At 44.7% G+C, this 22,637-nt stretch overlaps 1 protein-coding gene across 1 annotated transcript in view; it reads left to right on the plus strand.

Moving 5' to 3' along the window:
* Window positions 1–22,637, plus strand: part of TMEM94 (transmembrane protein 94) — a 51,659-nt gene that overhangs the window by 18,108 nt on the left and 10,914 nt on the right. Inside the window, exons 3-21 of the mRNA XM_058817140.1 lie at window positions 1,747–1,866; window positions 2,534–2,661; window positions 3,225–3,361; window positions 3,989–4,185; window positions 4,802–4,953; window positions 5,242–5,344; window positions 5,646–5,732; window positions 6,226–6,342; window positions 10,045–10,101; window positions 11,932–12,036; window positions 12,644–12,808; window positions 13,042–13,251; window positions 13,421–13,736; window positions 14,470–14,643; window positions 17,882–17,984; window positions 19,172–19,389; window positions 20,547–20,728; window positions 20,927–21,065; window positions 21,691–21,806. Of these exons, the coding sequence (XP_058673123.1) occupies window positions 1,747–1,866; window positions 2,534–2,661; window positions 3,225–3,361; window positions 3,989–4,185; window positions 4,802–4,953; window positions 5,242–5,344; window positions 5,646–5,732; window positions 6,226–6,342; window positions 10,045–10,101; window positions 11,932–12,036; window positions 12,644–12,808; window positions 13,042–13,251; window positions 13,421–13,736; window positions 14,470–14,643; window positions 17,882–17,984; window positions 19,172–19,389; window positions 20,547–20,728; window positions 20,927–21,065; window positions 21,691–21,806 (2,826 nt within the window). The remainder of the gene's footprint in view (window positions 1–1,746; window positions 1,867–2,533; window positions 2,662–3,224; window positions 3,362–3,988; window positions 4,186–4,801; window positions 4,954–5,241; window positions 5,345–5,645; window positions 5,733–6,225; window positions 6,343–10,044; window positions 10,102–11,931; window positions 12,037–12,643; window positions 12,809–13,041; window positions 13,252–13,420; window positions 13,737–14,469; window positions 14,644–17,881; window positions 17,985–19,171; window positions 19,390–20,546; window positions 20,729–20,926; window positions 21,066–21,690; window positions 21,807–22,637) is intronic.

Consider the following 22,637-nt stretch of genomic DNA (forward strand, 5'->3'; position numbering starts at 1 on the left):
AGTCAGACAAGAGAGAGAAGCCTGATTGAGCCTTGCTTGATGTTGCTCTCAGACACTCCTGTTTGCAGCACTCTGTGGTGCAGCAGCATGGCTGGTGCCAGCTCCACTGCCATCTTCTCCTCTGGGAGTCTTTGAGACACTCCTGTGTTTTTAGTTCTGTGCTGATGTTACCTGGGCTGCTTCCAAGAACAACACAAGAACTGCTTCCTCTATTCCTAAAACTGACACAGAGAATGAAAACTGCAGCAGGATTATTTTTAGTTCTGTGAAAGTGCAGCTGAAGCAGCATTGCTGGACTCTGCCTGGACAGAATTTGCTGTTTCAGGTTGTCTCTGATAGGTGGGGAGAGTGTGTGTGTGGTAGATGGTGTTTGAAAGAGAATTTATGTTCTGTTCCTCAGTAGTGTCACAGTTTTGGCCTGGACCATCAATGCAAATGAGTCTGAAGTCCAAGATTAGTTTCCAGTAAATGTTCATCACGAAACCATGCAGTTGAGGAACAGGAAGGACAGATCAGAGCCAAGCTGCACTTGCAGAGCTGGGTGTGTGCAAGCAGCCCCTGAGGAGCAGAGCTGCTGCAGTCTGAGGCCATGGTGGGTTTGGCAGGGCTGGGAAGGGCTCTGGGAGCAGGAAGAGCTGCAGCTCCTGCCTGAGCTCTGGGCTGTGTCACACTGCTGGGGACAGGAGGGACAAACTTCCTGCCTGTTTGTGTTCAGTAGTTCTGTACTCTGGGCACAGTGGGACACACGTGAACATTTCTATATGCAGGATATCCTATGTGCTGTACATGCTCAATGTGTTTGTATTAAAACATTAAATGCCCAGGAGAACTTTTATTTAGCAGTTTGCCCCTGTAGCCCTCTCATGGACACCTGCCTGTTCTTGCCTGTTGATTTGCTGTCAGTGATCTGGATTTGAAAGAAAGGAGAGTGCTTATGCTTCTGGCCCAGAAATGCAAGTGTTTACCTGACTTTATTGTTACCAGCATCTTATGGCAGCATTTTCCACATGGCACACTGCTGGGATGTGTCTTTTGGGACTGCTGCTCTTTGATGAGCACTGAGGGAGCAGTGCTGTGAACTCTGTGCTTCCTGCAAGTCCAAATGTGTCCCTTGCAGTTCAGCCCTTAAAACTCCAGTGTTTGCTCTTGTAAGAGGAGGTCATGGATGGCAGGGTCATGTCTGGTCCTGAACTGATCTATGGCCTGGCATTTAGATCTGGGAGCTTATGCATCAAAGTAGCCACAGAGGCAGGACTCACAAACAAAAATCTGCAGCAAGCAGTTGTGGAAATTGCACCACTCTTGTTTTGAATTGTGGATATTCTACTACTTAGTTTCTACTATTGTTAGCAAAATTCATCCTGTATCATTAAAATTCTGCCATAACTGTGTTTTGTTGTCTCTACAAGCTGATAGTAGAGTTCAAGCCTGCATAACCTCTGTTTGTATTGTCCTCAACCTCTACTGATTAGATCTTGTTTCACAGAAATGACTTGGTATTGTGCTGTGATAAAGTATTTATCAGCACAGTCAGGACCGGTTTGTTTACTTGATACTATCTAAGTGCTCTAATTCCAGCCAGCAGTCTAAAGTTCACAGGAGGGAAGATGATTTCAGGAAAATGGAGAATCAGGCTGGTGATGATGAGTGCAGGGCATTCACAGTCACATGCTCTGTCAGCCACCAGGAAAAAGCCCAAAAGGAAAATAGGGAAGCACTAACCAGTTTATTTTTCTGACACCTCAGGATGAGATGACCTCAAGTTTGGGCCTGACCACAAAGAAAGCCCTCACAATCCTGAGAGACCAATTGTCAGCACTGCTGGAGGGGCACCAGAAGGAACGGAAAAAAGGGACATCATGGAAGGTGAGGCACCAAACAGCACAAGTTGGGCACTTGGTCTCCCCTTCTCAAAGTAAAGATGAGGGCTAAACAGAAATTGGCTGCATTGTCTCCCAGAGTGTCCAGGTGAGGAACTGCTGAAGTCCTTGGGAGCAAAGCAAGGAGTCTAAGGGTGAGTTTCTGTGAGCACTTCTCTCCTGGATGCCAAAGCTCTGGAGGAAGATGCCTCTTGCCCTTTGAAGGATCTCAGGACTTCAGGAGCCGCTAAGGGCAGTGAGCTTAGAGGGTCCATCTCAGGTGGAGATAAAAGAGCTGTGAATCTAACAGTCTCCCCTTGTCCTCTGTGTTTGCCTGGGATGTGTGTTGAATACAAAGTGCCAGTGTTTATGCACAGTGCTTGAAAGTGTGCCGTGTTTGGTCAGTGACAATAGGACAGCCTGGCACAGAAGCCTTTTCATTCTTCCAATTGAGAAAAGCAGCAAGTGTTCACCCAGACTCACCAGCTGAATATCCCTTGGTGCTGAAGGACTCACACAATGGATCTGGGATGCTCTGTGTCATGTTCAGGGGTTTTGCAAAGTTCTGCTCTCCCTGGAGCACCAGCTGCTGTCTTCACCCTTTCTCACTCTGCTTTTCCAAAGGTCTGGCTCTGTATTCCACGAGTGCTGACTGTGCTGCTCTCCCTTTGCAGGAGGTGTGGAGGAGCAGTTTCCTGTACCATGGTAACCGCTGCTCCTGCTTCCACTGGCCTGGTGCCTCTCTGATGCTGCTGGCAGTGCTGTTGCTGCTGTGCTGCTATGGGAGCCAGCCACAGGGGAGGTGAGCAAAGCTTCCTGTGCTGCTTAACTGAAGCAAGGTGGTGGTTTTGTATAATCTGTGATTGACATAAGTGTTGTCCCTCATTCTGTCCAGATATTTAGGTATCAGTGTAGTCACACTGGTAATTTCCTATCAATCCCTTTCACAAAACTTCAGCCAACTTAATTCTACCCGTAATAGACCCAGAGAGTGTCCTCCTGAGAGATTAAGGGGTTTGTTTTTATACAGCATTCCTAGATCTTTAAGACTTCTAAGGCATTATCATAGGAAGCATTTTGAAACTGGAGAAATTAGTGGCTCATGGGAGAAGTTAGTGTGCTATACATGCATTGACCATATTTGTAAAGTATTTTTTAATTGAGATGGGTCCTTTCAGACCTCTCTGTTGTCTTTATCCTAAAGAAGTGTGATCATGCGTTTCTTTTTGAGCCATGAATCTGTGAGATGTGGAAATAAACAACCAGGCAGTTGAGTGTTTATCTCTGTGGGTGTCTGGCAGTGTATTCTGCTTGTTTACTCAAACCTCATGCGCATTCTACTTCCTCCTGTTTTGCTGTGTGAAGCCAAGGTGCTGAGATAGTCAATGCACTGGCACTGTTCCTCCTGCTCCTCTTGGATCTCCTCATGATCGGGCGTCAGGAGAGGCTGAAGTGCAGAGAGGTGGAGAGGAGGCTTCAGACCATCGTTGATAAGATAAACGGTGAGGTCTCCTTCATCTGTACTGGTGTTTTCCTCCCATTGAATCTTTCCCCAAACCTGATCACATGCATTCCTAACTAAGCTTGCTAACCTTCCCCCGTGTTGCACAGAAGCAGGCTGTGGGAAGTGTGTTCCTCCTGCCTGTCCTGTACAATGGTTATTTTGAGCTGTCATGTGGCCATGTGCTTCCAAGCTGTGTGTTAGCAGGTGGGCGTCTGTTATGGCTGTGCTTTGGAGTAATTCAAATCCTCACATCCTTACCAAAATATCTGCCTTGCAGCAGATGAGGAGGGGAGAGCACGTGGGGTTGTGCCACAACATGGAGCAGAAGGAAATAAATTGCTGTGCATGAGCATCACCTCAACAGGGGCTCTGGGACCTGAGGGGGCAGTTGCTTTCAGTGAGGCAGTTTAAATACAGCCTTTAGCTTTTCTGTTGTACAGGTTTTTAAAAACTGTGTAGTTGTTAATACTGAGTGGAGAGAGAGGGGAAAATCCATCAAGGAGGAAGAGAGAGATGATAAAAGACCGCTGGAATAGGCTGATTTTAGCTTTGGGGGACTTAAAACCACTGCAGGATGTAAATCCAGAGTTCTATGACTTCATTCTTTCTCACTTTGTGTTTTCAGATACACTTGGCAAAGAGGTGAAATGGCCAGACTCCATGTACCCTGACCTTCACATGCCTTATGCCCCATCCTGGTCCCTTCACTGGGCCTACAGGGATGGCCATCTTGTCAACCTGCCCGTGAGCCTCTTGGTGGAAGGAGATGTTGTGGCTTTGAGGCCAGGCCAGGAATCATTTGCTTCTCTGAGAGGGATTAAGGTAACTTGCTTGTCTAATTTCCCTGGCCCGTAACGATTGATTTCCCAGGTTTTTCATGCTAATACTCTAATTCCCAGAGAACAAATTATGGAGTGTTTGGTTTCTTCTGACCTTGAAAATAGCTTGAAATTCCAGTTCAGTCAAGGACAGTGCCTAGTTAGCCAGGCTGCATCTTCTCCATGAACTCCCAAACTCACTGGACAGGAGACACCAATGTTACACAAAAGCACCAGATTTCCTCCTCTCTCAGGTCAAGGGGAAAATGTAATGTGCTGCTAAATATAATGAGTGAATCTATCCAGCAGGATAATATGACATACAAACCTCATCCTTTATCCTGCTTTTTATGTGCAGAAATAAAGTTTGTCTGCTTTGACCTTCTCCTTACTACTGATTTGAGAAGGTAATATAAAATACCTGGTGTAGAAGTAAATTAACTACTCACTTACAAGATCTATACAAAGATTTTACTGCTTGAAGAAGGTTGGAAAAAGTTTAAAGCCTGAAATTTACCTTTGGTGGTTTTAATTGTAACTTTCACTCCAAATGCCAATTCTCATGAAATAACCAGGTGTGCTTGAACACAAGCCTTTGGGCTCTCTGACCTTTCTTCTAGGATGATGAGCACATAGTTCTGGAGCCTGGAGATTTATTTCCACCCTTCTCACCCCCGCCCTCCCCAAGGGGAGAAGTGAAGAAGGGACCTCAGAATCCTCAGCTCTATCGTCTCTTCCGTGTGTTGAAGACCCCAATAATTGATAATGTCAGGTGGGTTAAATGTGGGGCACAGTGCCTACCCAGCTGTCTGTGTCCTTGGTGCTGCCTTCCTGCTAAGCAGGTGAGGAGACCTGAGAAGTTTTCTTGGCAATACTGCAAATTTACCCTGGCAAGTGCCTCACTCTTATTGTAGATGTTGGCTTCTCTTTTGACAGCCCTCCCTCATAGCATAGGCCGAGCACAGTGTTCTAATCAGGTCTGCTGGGAGGTTTATATCCAAGGAAAGTGAAGGGTTAGGGTCTTGGTTGCTGAAATTTCCAGTTGTTTTCTGTTTTTTAGGTGGTGCCTGGAAATGGCTCTGTCACGGCCTGTGACAGCCCTGGATAATGAGAGGTTCACTGTACAGTCAGTGATGCTGAAATATGCTGTCCCTATCGTGCTGGTAGGTCTCATTCCAAGCCTTTGTCCTTGAGAATAACCATGTTTTGTCAATAAATCTGAAGAATTGCAGCCATCAACAGGAAGCTGTGGCCAGGCTCACTCATGCAGCTGACTGTGTGTGTACCTTGAGCAGTTCAGAGATGCTGAGCCACATAACCATGAGAGTGGAGGGAAGAACTGCAGCAGCAGATCAAAAGAATATTTTTCATACTTTCCCCATGGTTGAGAATGTTACAAGGCACTGAAAACACCTTCCCTGCAAGTGGCAGTATTTAGGTGACAGTGTCATCTCTGAATTGCAGGCTGGATTTCTGATCACCAATGCCGTGCGCTTCATTTTCCACGCTCCTGGAATTGCTTCCTGGCAGTACACTCTTCTTCAGCTGCAGGTAAAGGAGAGCTCTGAGCTTCACTACACCTCTTCTCTGAGCACTGCTGAGATGGATTCCCTCTGTCAGGACTTAATTCATCCTGTGACAGCATCCTTTGCTTCCTGGATCTGGAAGCATGCTGGGTCCAGGAGGATTCAGTGGAGGAGGACATCAGAACTTCCCTTACAGACTTACCTTTAAATGTTTTGCTCTCTCATTTGCCATGTATGTGTTTATCTATATCTAAGATATATATATATGGTATCCTTTGCATTTAAACTCATTAGTGTTTACACCAAATTCAGCAGGAAAAACAAGTTGGTGTGATTGATTCATGGCATCCATTAAAGCCCCCTAAGGTGTGCACTGTTTGCACTACTTCCAGTCCCCTTCCTTCCTGCCCTGGCCTTTTATCCCTCTCCTCTCACTGTGGTGGAAAATATGTCATGTGAGAGGTTCTGACTTCTTGTTGTCTCTGTGCTTGTTGGTGATCACAGGTTGTTTTTTTCAGGTGAATGGTGTCTTACCCATCCTTCCATTGCTCTTTCCTGTCCTGTGGATTCTTGCTACAGCCTTTGGAGAAGCCAGAGTGTTGGCCCAGATGAGCAAGGCCTCCTCCACCTCACTGGTAGGTTTCTCTCCACATGAAACCATTGCAGAGACAAGAGCAGGAGATGAAAAGGTTCTGTGAAGTGAAAATTCAGCAGATTTGTCCACATAATTGTGAAACATTGTTGGATCTTTGGTTGTCCCAGCTGTTGTCCCCTCTCCCTGGAGTACAATATTGCTTCTTGAAGAGATGCTTTAATTTTTTCAACCTGTCTACAGATATCCCAAGGTGATAGGAAGCTCTGGTGATTCCATAATACTCTTCATGGCCTGTGTTTTCTGTCAGATAAATACAGTTTGACAGAGGGGTCAACAGGGAGATAAATGCCCTGTGGTGGCTGTAACTGGGCAATGTGTAGCCACTGAGAAGGAGTGAGACACATCATATCCTCTGCAAAGCCCTGGTGGGCTGAACAATCCTTCCTGAGGCTCTGGGGCTTTGTTTGCAGGTGTGGCCTTTGAGTAGGTCAGGGAGTAAGAGCAGTTTCTGGTGGCTGTGCTGGTTTGGGGAGTGGAGTTTGGTGGTCTGATGGGATGTGGTCCTGGGCTGGATGTGCTGTTGTGTGTCCCTTCTTTTGTCCTGGTGGCAGTGCTGGTGACATGCACTGAGCTGTGTTTGTCTTCTGTGCTGATTTCTGTTACTTGGACAGAGTTTCTCTCTCCTTCTTGTCCCTCCTTGGCCTCTGTGGCCCTGGGTCTGTGTTTTCTATTCTTTTATCTCTAGCTGAACATGACTAAGCTGCCTGTGTCCTGGGAGGAAGGGCACATTACAATCCTTAGTAGCATTTGCACCTTTATAATCTCTTCTCAGTGTTTTCACCACTTTACCTTTCCTATCCATTCTCAGCATCACTTGGTTTCTACTTTTGAAACCTCCCTCTTTCCCTTCTCAATTCATCTGGGAAAAGCCAGAGCTCCTTGGCTTCCTTGCTCCATCAGTCTTAACATTCCCATTTGCCCTGTCACTCATACTTGCACTTTCCTTTTTTTCCTTTCCTGTCTTCTCCTTTTTCTTGTCCAGGCAACTCTGTCTGTCCAGCCAGCTCTTTCTGTGGCATCTCAGACATGCTGCTCCATCCTTGCTGCTGCAGAACAGCTGCTGTGACATGCCTTGGTCACTCACCCCTGACCAGGGCAGTCACTTGGCCTCCCTATGTCCCCCCTTCCTTCTCTCTTCTCTGTTCAAAATGTAGCAGGTAAGACCCTTCTCCTCTCCAATCACTTGGTGGCAACTTGGCTGCTTCTCCAGCTTCTTCCCCTTCCTATCATGTTCAAGCTGTTTGATTCCCAGTTTTTCAAGGCCAGAGGTGACCTTTGTGACTGGCTGAAAGGACACAAACCAGTGCCCCCTAAACAAGCCCCTGCCTCAAGTTCCATTACTACAGTTGCACTGCAGCAACATTCCTTTTAGAAAAGAATTTGCTGTTGGTTTGAAAACATTTGTACTGCCTTTGATAGGTTTTGTCAGTAATTATTTACCTTCACTGCTAAAAATGGAATTCTGTATTAGTGGGAATTTCTGCAGTATCTGATTTCCAACCCTTGGAAAATTTACATCTTTTGTCTCATAGATTTAAGAGCAAAGAGCACGTCAATCAAAATTTTGGTCTGTTGTAACTACTCACATTCCTTTTTACCATCTCTGGTTAAGTAAACAGTTCAAGCACCTTGAGGCACTATAAGCATATTTTCCAAACCCCTAATCTTTCTCTTGGCATTCCTTTTAGCTTTCTCCACTGTTTCAGGAGCACTGTAGGGTTATGAATCTTAAACCCCACAAAATATTCCAGTAATAGCTGTGCTTTTGATAAATTTCAGAACAATTTGGACTTTCTGCTCTGTGTTCCCTTGTTTGTACCACAAAGGATCCCATTAGATCTTGCAGCCACTGCTTTAAAAGGCCAGGCTTTGTTCAGCTGCAGTTAATGCTTTCTGAGAATCCTCATCCTGTAAGGATTTTTTGCACCTAAATACATAGCCTTAGTTTTGTGCCTGTTGGGTTACTTGTTTTTGCATACTGCCCAAACAATCCATACTGTTCTGTAACAGTGGTCTGTCCTCTTTACATTGCACCCTACCCTAAACTTTGTATCCTTTACAGTCTCTATCAGTAATGTGTTGTTTTTAGTTTACTCTCAGGTTATTAAAAAAATACCCAGATTTGTCCCTGCTTGAGGTAGTAGCACATCATTGCCAATAATTTCTGTTTCTCTTCCATTTAGAGATAGTCCATTTCTAATATATCTGACATGGGCCCTATTACTTTGGTATTTTCATTAGAAAACTAGTCAAGCATTTAGAATCAAGTCAAATTAACAAATGGTCTATGTCAAAAGCAGTACTTTTATCAGACAAATTTGTAATTTTGTCAAAAAGGATATCACAATAATTTGAGGAGATTTGCTGCTCATATAGTTGTGGTGTTTGGCACTGATTTTATTATTCCACTTCTTTTAATTGAGTCTCATATTAGCTGCTCTTTTATTCTGTCTGAAATCAAAGTCTGTCTGGGGTCCTGTGGTAACTTGGATGGTTCTCCTTCCCTTTTTGGGCATTGGCACCACTTCCATTGAACTGGGACTTAATCCATAGTTCAAGCCTTCTGCAAAATCAGCACTAATAGTCATTGTCCAGACCTGCTAATTTAAGCATATTTACTTTCTGTAGCTGGTGTTGGAATGGAAAATATTTCATGGTTATCCTATGGTATGATTGTATCACTGAATAAAGAATAGCAATATTTATTTAACATGTCTGCCTTGCCTACAATGTCATTTGCAATTTCACTGTCTTTAACAAGCAGTGGTCTGGTTTTAATTACCAACTGGTATACTTTTCCTTATTTTTTATGTTAATTCTTACTTCTATTTTCACTTAAAACTGGTCTCTTATTTTACTATGGGATTGTTACTTTTTAAAATTGTAACAAAATATTCTTAAGCAGTTCCTAATTATCCTTCATAGTTCTCAGTTTAAATGATTTCTGACATATTTCTCTTGGCTTTTTATGGCTTTGTTAAACTGATCCTTTTTCAAATGCCAGATATATGTTTTATTATTTGGGCTCTAGTTTTATTTACATATAAATGTAATTGCCATGGTCACTTGTGGTTGTGAATACACTTAAATTTAAACTTTCTCAAAATTACATCTAGTGTAGAGTACCTTTGTGCTGGATGCAAAATTTCTGAGTTAGTGAATTTCTCAGGGTGATTCCAAGAGCACCGTGGTGGTGCCCTGCTGTAATTTCTTTTCATTTCCTCTCCACATCCCATTCATATTGCCTCATTCCTCTGTGTCCATTGTGTTCCAGGCACCTGCTTTTCCAACCCATCTTCCAGCTCCCTTCCTGTAACTGACCCATATAAGTTAAAATCAGATCACTCAATCCTGCCTCTTTCTAACTAAAAATAACCACCCAGAAAGATCCTCCTCTGGGCCTAATTGCTATTATTTTCTCTGTGGACATTTAGGTAATGACTGTGTGTTCCTCTGTGATGTACAGCACCAAGCACTTTGCCTGTGCTTCACAAGTAGATAAAACCAGAGTCCATTAAAGACATAATTGCTGTGATGAGTGATGGGTCTGCCGTGGTACAGCCATTCCCCCAGAGCAGGGCTCCTGCTTTCTGCTCCCTGAAGGCACATCCTGTGGGAAGGATGTTCCTCATGGCACATTTCTGAGCACAATTATAGTAACTGGTCTCTTCTCTTGCTGCAGCTTGCTAAGTTTTCAGAGGACACTCTCAGCAGCTACACAGAGATGGTATCTTCTCAGGTACTATTATTATGAATTGTTTTCCTCCATCTTCACTGCAGAAATTCATGATATCCTTTCCCTTCCTTTCTGATCTCCTGCTTGTTGCTAGACCCTTTTTACTTGTGTCAGTTGTCCATTGTCACTCATTTGTTGCTTTAATTTGCTGTGCATGCAGGTTGCATGTCTTTGCCTTCCATCTCCCCGTGTAAATACTGCTGTGCTGGCTAGAGTTTGAGGTGACCTCAATGCTGAATCCAGTTGGGCTTTTCTGAATATTGCAAATGGTTTGAAATCAACATTTTCTGTCCTGGACACAGTACTTCTTTCAAGTCCTGTTCCAGAAGTCAAATAAACTTTGTATGGTGTGTGTCTGAACAAAGTGAAGTCTTTTGCTTGCACCTGAGAATCCTTGTTGAAGCCAAAACTAAAACCCAGAGGAATGGTGGTCAGCACCCAGACCAAACTGCAGAAGGACTGTGGGGTATTCAGGCTTTTAAAAAGTCTGATCCTGTTCCATAGGCTTCTTATCAGGCTTAAGCACATTACTGGCACTTCCAGAGCTGGGGCAATCAAACATTCAGGAGCCCTTTTTCTAGGGAAGGAACTACTCTGGCCACTCTATAAATTGCATCATCCAGGTTCAACAGGTGGGTAAAGGAAAGATACTTCTCTGTTTATCTGGTGTTCAGGTTCTCCTTTCCAAAAGGATGCAGATGGACTCCAGGAGTGATTAAAAATCCCTTGATATGATAAGAATCAATTCCTGTCTCCTTGTTCCCAGTCACTCAGAGGAGTGCACATGGGTGCACACACATGTGTTTCTTTTGCTGAATATTTTGTTGCCTTTCTGTGCCCGTTCATCATTTAGCTGAGATGTTTTTCAGATATTAAATGGGGGTGATTTTAGCTGACCTACCTTATTGAGGAGATCTCTTTCTTTCCTTTTGTAACATTTTTGCTTAGAAGAAACTGGTTTAAATAAAGAGCATTTTTTTTCTTGGTGATAGCTCCAGACTGTTTTGTATTTGAGCTTATTGCTGTACTAACCATTAGAATCCAGGGAAAATTATTTGAGGAGCTTTGGGGGAAGTGCTCTGCAGTCACAGTATTCCAGAATAACAACTAAAAAGCAGTAAAATAACACAGTAATTCAATCCTGGTTTTGCTAGCTTTAGGATTGCCAGAGGAAAGCACACAGCTCTGGTGCTTGGATTGATTACTGCCATCCAGACTCCCTCTGAAACATATCTGTGTAGAAAATGAAGGGTGCCAACTGGACATTTTAATTTTACAAAGTATCTCCTTCTTTCTGCTCCATGACAGTTCCTTTGTAAGAATGGAGTAGTCAGGGCACCTTGGCTTTGTTTCTGATGTTATCATTGCCTCAGTAAGTGACCTTGAGCAAGTCACCTCAGCACAGGGACCCCATCCTTTACCTCATTTGCAGCATGGTGGTGGGAACTCAAAGGCCTCAAACCTCACAGTCCAAGAGTTTGAGTTACTTCAGGATAAAAACCAAGAGGTGACAACTGATTCACTCGAAATGAACTCACTTCAGAATTCATTTCTGTGGTTTTGGGTGGACAAGAGGTAGTTTCAGTGAATTCTCAATTCAACAATCAAACTGACTGTTAGCAATCAGTGGAAAGGGGAAGAAATGCTTTTCCCTGAAGAACACCAGCACTGTATCAGGTAACAGGTTCCCACAGAGACTGATGGCTATCTTACAGTGTATCCCTGTGTTGAAAGTGAAAGCAGGTAATGCCATACTCCCTTTTCCCCTTCTCTCCCTTCATCTTCCCCCGAATGAGTCTCTGACTGGCTGATGTGCTCTGCTTCCCTCCTCAGGAAATGATCCGCTGTATCTGGAGCCACTTCCTCTGTGTTTTAAAAGGCAAATCCCCAACTCTGAGCTTCACTTCCAGCTTGCTCCACAGTCTGGGATCTGTCACTGTGAGTATTGCTGGGTTGTCAGAAAGAGAGGAGCCCTGTGAGGATGCTTCATTTGCATCATTCATGTCATTGTTCCCTGAGCACAAACTGCAAGCAGTTCACTGTGCTGGAATTAGAAACCCTTCAGGCACCTGTCTTTGTAGAAGAGTTTATAACTGTCCTGTCATGTCCAAGCACATTTACAGGCTAAAACAATGGTTTGAGATACTTTGTGACATCTGACAGGATGTCTGTATCTTCCAGCTCTGGTTCTGGATAAATTATCCTCTTGATTCCTGTGCAAGAACCAGCTGGTTTGGGTCCTGGTAAGGTACTAGCTGGTGAAATAGGTTGAATAGTTGCTTCCTTCCCTTGGTCTTCATGCCTAGTTTTGTAATATGCTGAAGTACAATTGCTGTTAAACAACCCATTAGTCTTGTTAGAGCAAGGAATTCTTGGATTTCTTGGAGTGTTATTAGGTGCAGTTTCTTCAGAGAGCACGTTGGTGAAGGAGAGACTTGTCTGTCCTCCCATGTGTTTATTAAAGTCATGATATTTACAACTATGCATGAACACAGATGTTTTCACTAAGATTTTGCTTTCTTGGGGGTGTTGTGGGATGTTCTAGGTGCTCTGCTGTGTAGACAAGCAGGGGATTCTTTCCTGGCCGAACCCCAGCCCAGAGACTGTTCTGTTCTTCAGTGGGAAGGTGGAACCACCTCATGACAGCCACGAAGACCTGACTGACGAGCTCTCCACAAGGTCCTTCTGCCACCCTGAGATGGAAGATGAGGTGGGTGATCCTTACCCCATAATGTGGTGTGTTGGCTGCAATCACACTTTGACTGACACAATGTGATATTATAGAGGGCCCTTGTAGGGAAGTCCTGTGCCATAATTCTTTGCTTAAAGATGAAGAAGCAAGCAAGGATGCTTTTCTAAAGGAGTCTAAAGCAGCAGGTGAATCAGCAGTGCCTTGTGTTGAACCACTGAATCACCACCCTTTGCTCTGTTGGTCTCCCACAGCCCCATGAAAGAGATGCTTTGCTCTCTGGCCCCCTGGCAGACACAGTGCACATGGCCAATGAGCAGGAGAGGAACAACTGGTCTGGTGATGCTCCAAAGGCTCCTGAAGCCTCTGCCCACCGAAAGCCAAGCAGCAGAAGCAAACATCCCTCTGGATCCAATGTGAGCTTTAGCAAGGACACAGAGGGTGGAGAGGAGGAGCACACTCAGGTGAGACTTACTGGAGGGGCACACAATTAAGCTTTTGTGGAGCTGTAACACAAACTCAAACCCAGAGAGTCCCCACTGTTGTGGAGTTTAGCTGGGTATTCTCTGTAGGATTCTAGGCTCAGGCTGTGTTCATTGTAACAAACTGCAGTTTCTCTGCCTGCTGGACCAGGTTGTTGGGGACAGCGAGGTGTTGGCTTGTGAGGCTGAAGACTTTGTGTGTGACTACCACCTGGAGATGCTCAGCCTGTCCCAGGACCAGCAGAACCCCTCCTGCATCCAGTTTGATGACTCCAACTGGCACATGCACCTGAATTCCCTCAAGCCTCTGGGCCTGAACGTGCTGCTCAACCTGTGCAACGCCGGCGTGACCGAGCGGCTGTGCCGCTTCTCCGACCACCTGTGCAACATCGCCCTGCAGGAGACTCACAATGCTGTGCTGCCTGTCCACGTGCCCTGGGGCCTCTGTGAGCTTGCCAGGCTGATAGGTGAGGAGCAGCTGGATGAACAGACATGGAGAAATCAGAGCTGTCAATAGACACTTAATCCTTGGAGTGCATGAGAATATTTCCCCAGTCCCGTTTGCTGAGGAGGTGGAAATACAGAGCTGACTCTGTTGTTGTTTGGTTGCCAAAAGAGTTTATTAAAGAGATGGCTTTTGGCAAGTTCTGACATTGTCAGTGCTATCCAAGGAACAAATGTTATCAAGGATAGTGCCAGCCAGCCCTGGCTAGGCTTCATATTCTCCTGGTGTGAGTCTGTCAGTCTCATCAGGAGAGAAAGAATACCTGCTAATGAACATGTATCTGTCCTGTCTTTACTGTAGGGCTTTACACGGTGTTTGGGGATAAAGGATGTACCTCAGCTCATTTTACACATGGGAAAATGGAGGCATAAGGGCAGTAAGAGTTTAGAGGTAACACTAGGATTAAAAACTGGAAACTTGAACTCACTTCTGTGCCTGTCCTGTGATGTCACAGTTACTCTCATCAGTAAACAAGAGCATGAACATTGTAATTACTAATCTAGTCCTTTTGAGTGTTTTTCATCCTAGATCTTGAGCCATATTTACATACATGAACACTGAGCACAGCTCACCTACCAGTTGCTGCAGAGGTGCCAGAATGAGCACAGGCAAAGTGGGTGGCACAGAATCAGAAGGGACTTCCCTTTTGCATTGATTAGAGCCTGATTTTCCTCTTCCTTGTGTTCATGTTTCAGGTTTCACACCAGGTGCTAAAGATCTCTTCAAGCAGGAGAACTATTTGGCTTTGTACCGCCTGCCAAGTGATGAGATGGTGAAGGAAACCATCCTGGGGAAGCTTTCATCCATCACCAAGAGGAGACCCCCCCTGAGCCACATGATTAACCTGTTTGTGAAGGACACCACTACCAGTAAGGCTGCCTTTTTCTCTGGGCATCCACTTGGCACAGGGGGATCTTTTCCTCAGAGAGCCCAGAAAATGTCAGACTGGAAGAGCCTGGAGTCCCTGTGGGTGATGCCCCTGCTCTGCCCATGGCCAGTGCAGATGTGATTAACAAACCTCAGTGATCATCTGGGGTATTCTGAGGGGGAGAATTCTTCCCAGCCTTGGCTCACTCCAGAATCACAGATAATTTTTTTAAAATATCTTAGATAGCATATAGTGGACCTGTTTTCTGCGAACAAATGGCAGTACAGAGTGTGGTATGGGTTTATTGAGTTTTTAGTAGACTTCATGATGGTAGTGAAACTAATACTGCACAGGGCTGAATATCACTTTGGGTTTTAGTTAATAATGCTCATCCTTCTGATAAATCATAAACCAATATCTTTGTGAGTTGTCTAGTGTATTACATTGCACATTCCTATATTTCATACTAATAAGAAATCACAAAACTCTCATGACCACGAATAAAACTCACAGTGACCATGAATATAAGCCTGAAAACTCACAGTGACCATGAATATAAGCCTGAAGTCATGCAGACTTCTCCACTCTTTCTACGCCTTTGTGCTCTCAGAGAAATGTGCTAGGATGGAAAGGATGTACAGCTGGTTGAGGTCTTAAAGCACCTCAGAAAGATTTAACAGCTTGCCTGTCAGAGCTCTTAGTATCTTTGTAATTCCTTAAATTGACTGAACTTGGCTCTCTAGAGTTGACATATGTTCAATACTGAGTCTGAAATATGATCATTGTGCTGGCCAAGTTTTACCAGGTTAAACTGTCTTCTCTCACCCCCTTCTTAAATTTTTGTCTTGGGAGGAGTTTTTTCATTTGTTCTTACTGCTGCTACCTGGCCTTTGTAAGTAGGAATTGTTTTGATGCTGAGATTTTTAGTGTAGAGAAAAAACCTTTGATGTTGCCTCATTTCAACTCCTTGTCCTCAATTTTAAACGGTTTAGGTTAGAGCCTGGAGCTCAGACGAATAGGTGTGACTTGGATTATCCTGTCTAGAGTAAATTCTAAGAGGAATTTTGCCAGTTGGGTTTAGTTAACCATTGGAACACCTCTCACACAATAGTCTGGTTCCTTGAAATTTCCTAAAATACTGCCATTTTAGAACCAGAAATACTGGATTTTGCAGATAACATTGGATGAAGTCAAATGGCTCTGTTTGTGCAGAAGTCAGACCAGATGATCATAATTTACCTCTCTCCACACATTATTTGTGAACAAATCTTGGAATCCACCCACTCCCATGACATACTGCAGTCAAAGCAAGATACATAAATTCTACAGCTGTAGCAGAAATAGGAGGCAGCTTATCTGTATGTTCCCTTACTGTTCTATTGAAACACATGTCCCAGCATCTGGCAGTGTTCATCCCAGATCCATAGTGACCACATGGAAATGAGGTGCTCACGATGCCTTTGATACCATCTCTGTCTTCCTGTGCTGGAGCTGCACTGCTCCATTCCTTTTGATCTGTCTGGAGAAGTTTGGTTCTTCCCAATGAGTCCCAGCAGCCATGAATGGCTGTCATACCCCCTGCCCAATTAATTAATTTTTTTCCCCTTTTGCCAGAGAAATACTGGCCTGCAAGTTCATGATTTGGGAAGGGAAAAGGCTGGGCTCATTTTACTGGCAAGGACAGCTCAGTGAACTCTTCGCAGTTTATAGTGTCTGCAGTCACTGCCACTTTCCCCTTAGCAGGGCTGGGTGTGGGATTCTGGTGGGAATTAATGGGAAATGGATTGCAGTTGCTGACAGGCATGAACATGGGTACATCATTGCAAGCTCTTGCTCTGTGTCCAGCACATAGATTTTGCATGGATAAACACCTCTTGTTCCCTCTTTCTGAGCAAGGACTATCTGACCTTAGGAGCAAGATGGGAAGGATTAGGTGTTTATACAATAAAATTAACCAGAGCTCTGCACAAGTGCTCTTTTGTGTCCCTGAGACAGGCTCCTTCTTTCACACACAGCTCTTATTCGTCTTGGAGGTTTGTTATGCTGATAAACTTGGCTTGTGATGACTATTTATAGCAAAAGCAGAGAGCTGCTATGTTTTGGAAAATCCTTCAGTGTTCCTGAAGGTCCCTGGCTGGTTTGTGTTGAGGGGATATTCTTGGCTCTGGGTTTCACCAGCCAGTGTGAGCATTAGCAGTCGGCAGCAATGCCTGCAAGAAGCCTTTGGGCTCATTTTCCTTGGCAGTGGTTTTTCTTTGGTGGTTTTCTTTTTTTTTTTTTTTTTCATTAGCTCAGCTTTGAAGCCATTGGGGGTAAAGTCACAGAGCAGCTGGAGGAGGGAAGGGAGACTAAGTGCAGGAAATGTTAATGGGTTGATACAAATGAGAGGGAGCAGGAGGTGTGCAGGGGAGACAGCCCCATGTCCCTGAACTTGTGTCCTGTGCCTGGGGCCTCCATCAGAGGTCACACACCTCTGAGCAAAACTTTTTGACACCTCTGAGTACAAGAAGGAATAAGAGATTTTGAGTCTGTATTAAAAAACTAAAATAGGGGGAGAAGGAAAACCAGGACAAGCTGTGGTGTCTGTTGATTTTCACTTCTTCCCTAAAGGCAGCATGAGTTGAGTTACTTTTCTAGAGTCTCTTATACTGAACTTTTGACCATCCTGATTTAACACATTTTCAGGGTGAAAATGTGAAACAGGCTGTTATCTGGCAGGTCACACTGTCAAATTATCTTCTGCTACTTGAATGAAAAGTATTCAAGAATAGCTCTTACCCTTTAGTTCCACGTCTGGCCTAGAAATGAATGCACTTTGCAGCATAGGCAGACTTTGATCCCTGCTCATCACTGCTGCTTGTACTTTCCTGACAAGAGGCACAAAGGAATTCCTCTTCTGCTCTGTGGGATGCAGGAACAAGATATTATCCCACCTTTATAGGAGCAGGATTGATGCACAGGGTAGGGGGAGGATAGGAAGGGGCTACATGGCTCATATTTTATCACAGCCTTGTTTGAACCCACAATTAGACAAAGGGCAGTTACAGGGGCATCATCAATCCTGAACAATTTCTTGATGGAGAATGAAGACTTTGAGCAGAGGAAAAGGGGATATCTGGAATTCATCAAAGCATTTGGTGGGAACACTCATGTTTTAACAAATAAGGGAGCAGCTGGTGTGATATGCCCTTCCTGGAGCTGTATATGTGATGCTGACTCACTGTTCTCCTACACTCCAGGCACTGAGCAGATGTTTTCTCATGGGACAGCTGACATCATCCTTGAGGCCTGCACTGACTTTTGGGATGGTACTGACATCTACCCCCTCTCTGGCTCTGACAGGTGGGCAGCTTTCTCATTTGGGGCACTCGGGAGCTGCAGATAAAATGTGGAGGGAACCTGGTCACTCTGTTAAAATTCTTTTAGTGATGCTTGTTAAGCTTTTTAAGAGCTTCAAGTAGGTTATGAATATGAGCCATCTCTGCTTGTAATTAATTGTTATCATAGCATGTAAGAGATTAGATAGCAACAAGCATTCAGTTGCACTGGAAGAGCAAGCCACTCCTCACTCTATCTGTTGGGATATTGTGCTCTTTTAAGTTGATTCTGACTGTACTGTGTAGTAGGACTGAATTATAATCAGGTCATGCTGGTGGCAGAGGATTTTTTGTTGCTTTTTAAGAAAAAATGTTTTGTCTTAAATGAAATGCAAAATGATCAATTGTGCCTGAACCAGTCCACACAAAGCATCATACCCTTGGAGTTCTGCTGCAATATCTGAGAGTGTGTGCTGCATTTTCATCTACAGGCTGAATTGCTGTTCCTGTTGGCACAGCAGACCAGTAATGTTTAGTTTCACTGACTTTTCACATTGTTCTTCTAAATCTGCATATCCTCAGGTGTGAAAAAACTGGCACTTATCCTTTTTGGAATATTGATCATGTTACAAGAAAATTAAAAATCTGATATATAGTCTAATTTCTTACCTTTGTGAATTCAGCTTAGAGAAGGAACTTTACCATATTTCAGTGACTGAATATTGACTTAATACAGCTCCTGGGACACCATACTCTGAAAGGGGATAGGAGAAAAGTCTGCTCCTGCAACTATCTCTGCCATAGATCCTGTTATCAGAGTTGTCAGTTCCCTCTTTGGTGTTTATCTCCCTAGAGATAAATTATGTCTGATGAATTAAGCTTCTGCTGTCATGCAATGAACTTTCTTGGAGTCATCTGGCAGCCATATAGAGCACGTTATATTAATAAGTATATTTGAAGAGCTCTGTGTTCATACCCATCAATCTGATGAGCAAACAGAAACATTCACCACTGCCCCTGTAGGAATATGTGTTCTTGTTGCCCTGCAGTGCCTGCAGCTTGGAGAATGCTGAAGCAGTAGGGAAAGGCTTCTTCAGACTTTTGGAAATGGAAGACATTTTTCCAAATACACGGAACTACAGCATTTCTGTATTATCAGAAACGTGGCACATTTTTGCTAACTTTGCCTGGTTTTTTCCCTCTTCCACATAGGAAGAAGGTGCTGGATTTCTACCAGCGAGCCTGCCTGTCAGGATACTGCTCTGCCTTTGCCTACAAGCCCATGCACTGTGCCCTGTCCTCCCAGCTGAACGGGAAGTGCATCGAGCTGGTGCAGGTGCCGGGGCAGAGCGCGATCTTCACCTGCTGCGACCTCCCCGGCACCACCCCCATCAAACAGAGCAGCCGCAGGAACAGCTGGAGCTCAGATGGTATGTGTGCCTCTGCTGCTGCCTCTGACCAGCCCAGAGCTGTGAGAACATTGTTGTTCAGAGTAGCAGATGGAAATTTGGAAGGAAGAGTTTCTGAAGTAGATGGGTTTTCGGAGGAAGTAATGATGTGGCAGCTGGTAGGGGTATTTCTAGTTAAGTTATTGAAGCTTACAGAGAAATTCTTCTCCTTGTGGGAAGTCTGTTTCTAAAGTAGGCTACAGAGAGTCAAGACTTCTGGGTATTTCAGTACTTGTTTTGCTATTTGTCTGATTTTATGGAAATCACATGGGATGGGCTTTTCAAAGGATTGAAATGTATAGTGCTATGCAACTATTATTCCTTGATCGATTTTGTTGCTGTACTGAAGGAACTGATTCCCACTAGATGAACATGACATGTACAAGTCCTTCAGAACAGCAATGGAAACTGAGAAGGAAGCACATACCATTACATAAATCCAGGAGGCTCTTTTGGAAAACCAGTTTTAACCTCTTTCTGCCTTGGTCTCACATTCTGTAAAATGTGACTAGTGGAGTTTCCAGCAGCTAAGAACAGTTGTGACTGTTTTCAGAATAATTTTGCGTTCCACCTGTGGCAAGCCTTGCAACTATGTGAAGTGTTTTATTATTTTGTTCTTCATGCTGCATCCAGCCCCCATTCACCACTGGCTTCTAGTGATGGTGAAGGAACCCTGTCAAAGAGCCTTTGCAGGCTTTTTGGAAGTGTTTGCAGGGAACATGATTCAGTTCCTTTGCATCAGCCCCTCGTGCTCTGATGCCACTGTGCCTCAGCTAGACTTATCATGTTGTTTAGGCACAGTAGGATGTGTTTAAAATGCACATGTGAACATTATGAAGCACACATCCTTGACCTTTCTACCCAAATTCCTTGTAACTGATCCCTGCCTTCTGTTTTATCTTTTTCCTTTTCATGCTTGTTGTTTCCCACTTGTGTTCTTGGTCTCCTGTGTGGGGATGTCCTGAAACCACTTCTGTGACTGGGCATGCTGGGACAAATGGATGTCTCCTCATCTTCCCTCCTGTGTTTGTATTCCTGCACATTTCTGTGTCTGGATACCATGTCCTTGGTGTCACCTTGGTGGCCTTTGTCTGATGCTCACGTGGCCCCCATGTCTCAATGGGATTGCATGCCTGAAGAAGGGATTGGGGAAGTGATGGAGAAGGAAGACTGTATCCAGGCTCTGAGTGGACAGATCTTCATGGGAATGGTCTCATCTCAGTATCAGGCCCGCCTTGACATTGTCCGCCTCATTGATGGATTGGTCAATGCCTGCATTCGTTTTGTCTACTTCTCCCTGGAAGATGAGCTCAAAAGCAAGGTAAGCTGTCTTTGCTGAACCCCCTGACCTTGCATGGCCCCTGCTTGTCTGACTGGAGAGTTTAGCTCCAGTGTAATGTAAGGTTAATCTGATTCAGCCCACTAATGAGTCCAGAAGGAACCTGTGCTCAGTATGGCATCAGTCTGCAGTGCTCTGGCCTGGGCAGCCACTCTAAACCCTTTGTCTGCTCACCCACAGGTTTTTGCTGAGAAAATGGGTCTGGAGACTGGCTGGAATTGTCACATATCCTTAACACCCAATGGTGATGTGCCTGGCTCAGAGATCCCCCCATCCAGCCCCAGCCATGCTGGCTCCCTGCACGATGACCTCCATCAGGGTGAGAACTGTGCCTTGGCCACTCTGAATGCCATCTGTTTCCTGGGTGCTTCTTCTAAACCCATTCATAGGTTCCTGTGTCCACACCAGACACTTGATCTGTAGGAGATTTGAGCACAAAACTGGATGGGCCTCAGGTGCATGTGTGTAAGCGACATCACTTTACATTTATAGCCTTTCTAGCCAGCCAGTACCAAGTTTTTGGAAACAGACATCCTTCTGTGCACCAGCTGCCATGAATTTATGTGTTCATGAGTGCTTCTGGTTCTTGCTGGGGCCCTGGTCAAACCACTGAAGGTCACTTGCCTGTCCATTACTCCTTTTTTTCTTACTTCATCTGGGATTTCTTTATTCTCTTCCCCTGAAGGACAGCAGAACAGATAAAGTATCATGTCTCAAAAGAGCCGAGACTAGGCTCACATATCTACCTCTGAACAGATTAGTCATCTAAAAATACTGCATTTTGTATGACTGAGTGGGAGATCTGAGTGTTGCTAACCCAGAAAATCAGGCTTCACGTTTCCTGGCTTCTGCAGTGCCACGTGCATGTCCCACGTGGGTGGGTGGCACAGGGGTGGCACAGGCAGGTTTGGGGTTGTTGTTTATGCTGCTCCTCTCTGCTCCAGTTTCCCGAGATGATGTGGAGGGGCTTCTGCTGATGGAGGAGGAAGGGCACTCGGATCTCATCAGCTTCCAGCCAACAGACAGTGATATCCCCAGCTTCCTGGAGGACTGCAACAGGGTGAGGGCCCCTCTCCCTGTGCACCTTCTGCTGTTGTCATGGGCAGGAGTGTCACCTCAGTACTCCCCGAGGAAATTCCTTTTCACAGGAGATTGGTTTCCATTGGGACCCCTGATTTCTCTCACTCTCTTCCAGCAGGGTATCTAGAGCCTGGGAAATTTGGGATTCTCTCAGTTAGTTACTTTTGCTGAACAGCTCTTTGCTTAGGAGTTTAGGAATGGAGGTTAGCAAACATGGGGTAACCTTGAGAGCTGGTTCTCAGTTCCCCTGGGTCTCCTGGGCTGGGCAGGGAGTGGGAACATCCCCACTTTCCATGCAGACAGAAGAAACACTCTCTCCTCCAGCTGTGAGCCACAGACTGGTGCTGCCCAGTGGTCAGAGTGTGAGACAAGCCCTTCCTGCTTCAGAAAGACCTCACATGTGCTCAGCAGAGATTACAGGAATATCAGAGATACAGATAAAAAAAAAATCTCTTAGGCCTGGTTTTAGAAGGCAAGAACCCTTCTTGCCTTGCTGCAGGCTGATGTGGCTGCAGTTGAAATAGATGCAGTTGCTAGAAGACAGCAGATGTGTCTGACTAGATTCTCCACACAGTAAAAAGTCCTCAGGAATCCTTGAGCACAGGTTTGTCACACTGACCTTACAAACCCTGAGGGCGAGCACAGGCAGCTTGGCAGGTCAGTGTAGAACTTTATCAGAAAACTTCAGGCAGTGCCTTGGGAAAGCCAGTTCTATCTGCTGGAACATGATTTTGTATCTGATCTTGAAGTTACATAATTCTAGGAATCATCATTCTCATTTCAGCAGTTCCTTCTGGAATGCCTCTCTCTC

The sequence above is a fragment of the Ammospiza caudacuta genome, chromosome 19, assembly GCF_027887145.1.
Source record: "Ammospiza caudacuta isolate bAmmCau1 chromosome 19, bAmmCau1.pri, whole genome shotgun sequence".
Classification (NCBI taxonomy): Eukaryota; Metazoa; Chordata; class Aves; order Passeriformes; family Passerellidae; genus Ammospiza; species Ammospiza caudacuta.